Source organism: Corvus brachyrhynchos, unplaced genomic scaffold (assembly GCF_000691975.1).
Source record: "Corvus brachyrhynchos isolate BGI_N302 unplaced genomic scaffold, ASM69197v1 scaffold101, whole genome shotgun sequence".
NCBI classification, from domain to species: Eukaryota; Metazoa; Chordata; class Aves; order Passeriformes; family Corvidae; genus Corvus; species Corvus brachyrhynchos.
The window spans coordinates 733,814-737,902 of NW_008237239.1; the positions used below are offsets into that span (position 1 = coordinate 733,814).

A 4,089-nucleotide genomic window follows, 5' to 3' on the forward strand; every position below is an offset into this window, starting at 1 on the left:
TCCGTCTCCCCGCCGTGGCCACGCTCCCCAGCTGCGCCCCCCGTCATGACCACACCGCTGTTAGTGCTCCTGGCCCCCAGAACCTGCAGTGGGGAGCTTCCCGTGCCTCCAGGTCCTCCCTGTGGCTTGACTCTGCTTGGCCCATACAAACCTACTGTGAAACACTGCTAGGCAAAAGAGGGCTCAACAATTCCCGTCCTCATGCAAATTTTAAGCCTCCAGAGTAGCCCTACTCTTCCCATTGCTTCCAGCACTCCTCCCCATTTATCACCAGATTTGGTGATCGCCCCCCCCCGCAATGTGCGACCACAAAAACCCATCCCCCTGACCACCACCACAGGGGCTCCACAGCTGGGCCATGTCCCCAGGGCCATTTTGCAGTCAGGGAGCCGGCCAGGGCAAAGACTGAACCTTGTCATAGTTGAGACTTATCAGGTTTGGACAAGAGCCGGGGGCTGCCACGGGATTCGGGGTGTTCTGTAATGAACGTCCTCTGCTCCAAATAGACGCCGTCCCAGGGGCACGGGCTTGAGCCGTCCCTCTCCAGAAGTCCTCCCCATCAGTGCTGGAGAAACTGCTCCAAGAACGACCCCCAGCTCCTCGAGTTCCCAGACAGCATCACTATCCAAACCACCCATGGGCCCTGAGCTGCAGCACCCCAAAGAGATGCTGAGACCTGACCTGGCATCCTCGGTCTTTAATCCATCCCTTTCCAAGTCCTCTCCCAAGTTCTTCCTCTTTATGAAAGACAAAGAAATGTAAAACATGTGTTTTAACAAATTATTCCTCGATTTCTAGAGTCCAGCGAGTCAGATGCTCGCTTAAATCTGTCCGTAACACTTTCCATGGGTGTATTTACAACTGAAGGCATAACTGCCATCTCACGCTCTATCATTAACCCTCTGCGGCCTTGTTACAAACAGAGCTCAAACAGAGAGCACAGAGACATGTCGGAAAATTCTGCACCTACTCATCCCTGGGAAAACACCCCAACACTCACCATCTGGAAGAAAAATCCCTTCTTTGAATTAAAAAAAAAAAAAAACAAAACCAAACACAACCCTAGAACACCAATGCTATGACAGCGGCAGGTTGGATCCACCACTTCTCTGACACCCCCAGCATTCCACATGCAGACACCCCAGTCGTCCCACCCGGCGAGCTCCGCACTGCCGACAGAGAGGCCTCCAGAGCCCGGCTACGCCGCTGCCACCAGGAGGATCGGCTGCTTCCCACCGCAAGGAGTGTCAGTCACTTGTGATAATTAACCAGCTCAAGATAATGAGCTCAGTCTGAAAGCAGCAGCAGCTCTTCCTCCACTTATTTCACTCTCAAATCCCTACTATCGGCATGGCGGCCAAGGCAGACACAGTGCTCCTGCACCCAGGAAAATGCTCAGTCCAAAGACATTTGGTATTTGGGAAAAGAAAGAAGGATTTTTGTTAAATAAAGAGTATAACATAAAGCTTGGCAGAGCCCAAAGGGAACAGTTCTTTGGGACTCTGCGCTGCATCCTTGCCATCACCAAGTAAGGAGTCACACCACCAGCACAGCAGAGATTCCTGCCAGGGGGATGAAAGGAGAAGAGACACACACCTGCAGCCCTGTGCTAAAATAATTAATATTAAATGCAAGGAGACAATAACATGATGGCAAGAGGCAGGCGGATGCAGGAGGGGAAGAGGCCAGCAGCGACTCAGGGCTAAAACCATCACACCTCAGGGAAACCGCCCATCGCAGAGCCTGCTTCCCAGCTCAGGCAAAAGTCACCAACCCACACACAACCAGGATATAACCAGGATAAATGGTGCTATCACTGGACCCTAGGAAAAATTTGTGACATTTTTTTCCCACAATCATCCTTGTCCATCCCAACAGTAAGATAGATGGGCACAGCAAGAAGCCAACTGCGGCAGCGATTTCTTTCACAGCCAACAGACATCAGAGGAGGGTTTCAGGTTGGAGCCACTTCAAGAGCTTGCAAGCTGCACTCAAGAGCAAAATCCACATGTGCCGCAAGCTGGAAAGGCATTTCTGGGTAATATTCACCCCAATTTCCCCTTGATGGTCCAAACAAAAATACCAATAAAGCCAAAAATGAGAATTAAATTGTTTTGGAAATGTATGGGAACCAGTAGCCAAATTTCTACAGACAAACAAGCAGCGCACCCAGTCTCGACAAATTTTTGCCTACAGCTCTCTCCTTTCCACTCTCACAGCAGCTAATTCTTCCGCTCTTTCGTAAACATTTGAAAACAAGGTCACGCGCACAAATTCTGCTTTCAATTTGCCTTGTATCCATAGCGATTAAACTCAGACCCACAATACAGGACTTAACGGAGGAAAAAAAAAACCCAAAAAACCAAAAAATCCCAAAACCCCAACTTTAAAAAGGCCTGGAGCTGGGCTAGCCCCCGGCACGCTTGCCAGCTTGCCGAAGGCCAGGGACGAAAGCATCATGATCACTGTTTTCTCCTATAATAGCGGCAGGGGAATTAAACTGCAGGGCTCCAACAGCCGTGCTATCGCCATAGTGAGGGATCTGGCCCCCCACCTACACCATCCTCAAGAAACAACCAGCCCAGAAGCAACAAAAATTTAATGGCTCCAAAACTCAGCCAGGCAGTGGGATCCAGAAAAGACAGCGAGAGCGGGATGAGCAGGAAAAAACGAAAGCAGCTGCAGGAGAGGAAAGACTCAGCAGCCTTCTCCCCATTCCCACTGGAATGGTTTTTCTTTTAAAAGAGAAAAATAATTTTCCCATTGTCTTTCCCCCCAACTCCACACTTGCCAAAGGGAAAGCATCAGGGAGCTTTAAACACCTACATACAAATTTCCTCACCATCACAGACCTAGATGCAGGCAAAGCCTCTCTGTGACAGTCAACACTATGAATTCAGCAGGGCCTTCCCTGCTTCCTGCTGAGTGCCTCAGTTTCCCCACCAACCAGGGGGGAGAGCAATAGCATTTCCCTGCCTGTGAGGATATCAGGAAAACAGCCTTGTCCAGGACCAGGTCACAGAGGATATGACTTTCCTCCTGCAGATGCTCCGTAGGAAAATAAAGCCAGAGCAGATGGGAAAATACTTGGCCCTGTCCCGGCACAGACCTGGGGTTACCGTGGGTCTCCCAGGCTCCCAACAAAACATCCCCAATTCCCAAGGCCCAACCTGAGCACAACGAAATACCTCTAAAAAGGGGAGAACTAGGGTGCAACGAGACTGCAGGGGAGAAGCGTAACTCGCCATGCAGCACAGTAAGGGCTGACACCTCTTGGGACATACATGGCAGGGGAAGTGGGGAGCAGCAGCACGACATCGGTCCCCACAAGCTTTTGCACGGCACTGGGGCTTTATGGGCAGTGAGAACAGAGCGAGGGGGGCTCCCCGAGGGGCGAAGCCACACTTACTTCTCGTAGTCCAGCTTGCAGTAGAGCTTCTTGTCGCGGTAGAAGCAGGTGGTCTGCAGGGGCTCCTTGCAGGACGCACACTGGACGCACTGCTCATGCCACAGGCTGTCGTTCAGGCGCAGCAAAAACCGGTCCAAAATCACTCGCTGACACCCTTCGCACACCGACTTGGGGGTCGCGGCTCTGCCTGCGGGGAAGGAGCCGGGGGCTGGGGTGGGCGGAGGGAAAGACAGCCGGGGAGACGGGCCAGGCGAGGGACGGACGGAGGGTCCCGCGGTTCTCGCTTCCCCCGCACAGGCTCGTGGTTCGCGGGGGGACGGGGGTGTGCGGGGAGCTGCTGCGGAATCCGGGAGGGACCTGTGCCTTAGGGCAGCTCCGGGGGGGGCACATCTCCCCCAGTTTCGTTCCTCTTGGAAAGGCGGCAGCGGAGCCGCAGCTCAGAGAGAGGGCGACTGTTTGAAACCGATATTAAAACGAAGATAAAACGAAAAAGTTAATTATTTATTGTTCGATACGAAGGAAAGGTCTTCATTACAAGGGGGTTAAGGGGACACGCAATTTAATGCAGTTGCGGAACGAACCGGGAGCAGGGAAGGCGGGCGCCGGGGGCACACCCCGGGCGAAGGCAGCGGCGCGGCGCCGGGCAGGGCTGCGAGCAGGAACGATTTGGGAAAGCTGCC

General features: G+C 52.9%; 1 protein-coding gene across 1 annotated transcript in view; it reads right to left on the reverse strand.

The window, feature by feature from the left end:
* The window catches only part of LMX1A (LIM homeobox transcription factor 1 alpha), a 44,749-nt gene that overhangs the window by 38,848 nt on the left and 1,812 nt on the right, over positions 1-4,089 (reverse strand). Inside the window, exon 3 of the mRNA XM_017729567.1 lies at positions 3,410-3,845. Coding sequence (XP_017585056.1) covers positions 3,410-3,845 — 436 coding nt within the window. The remainder of the gene's footprint in view (positions 1-3,409; positions 3,846-4,089) is intronic.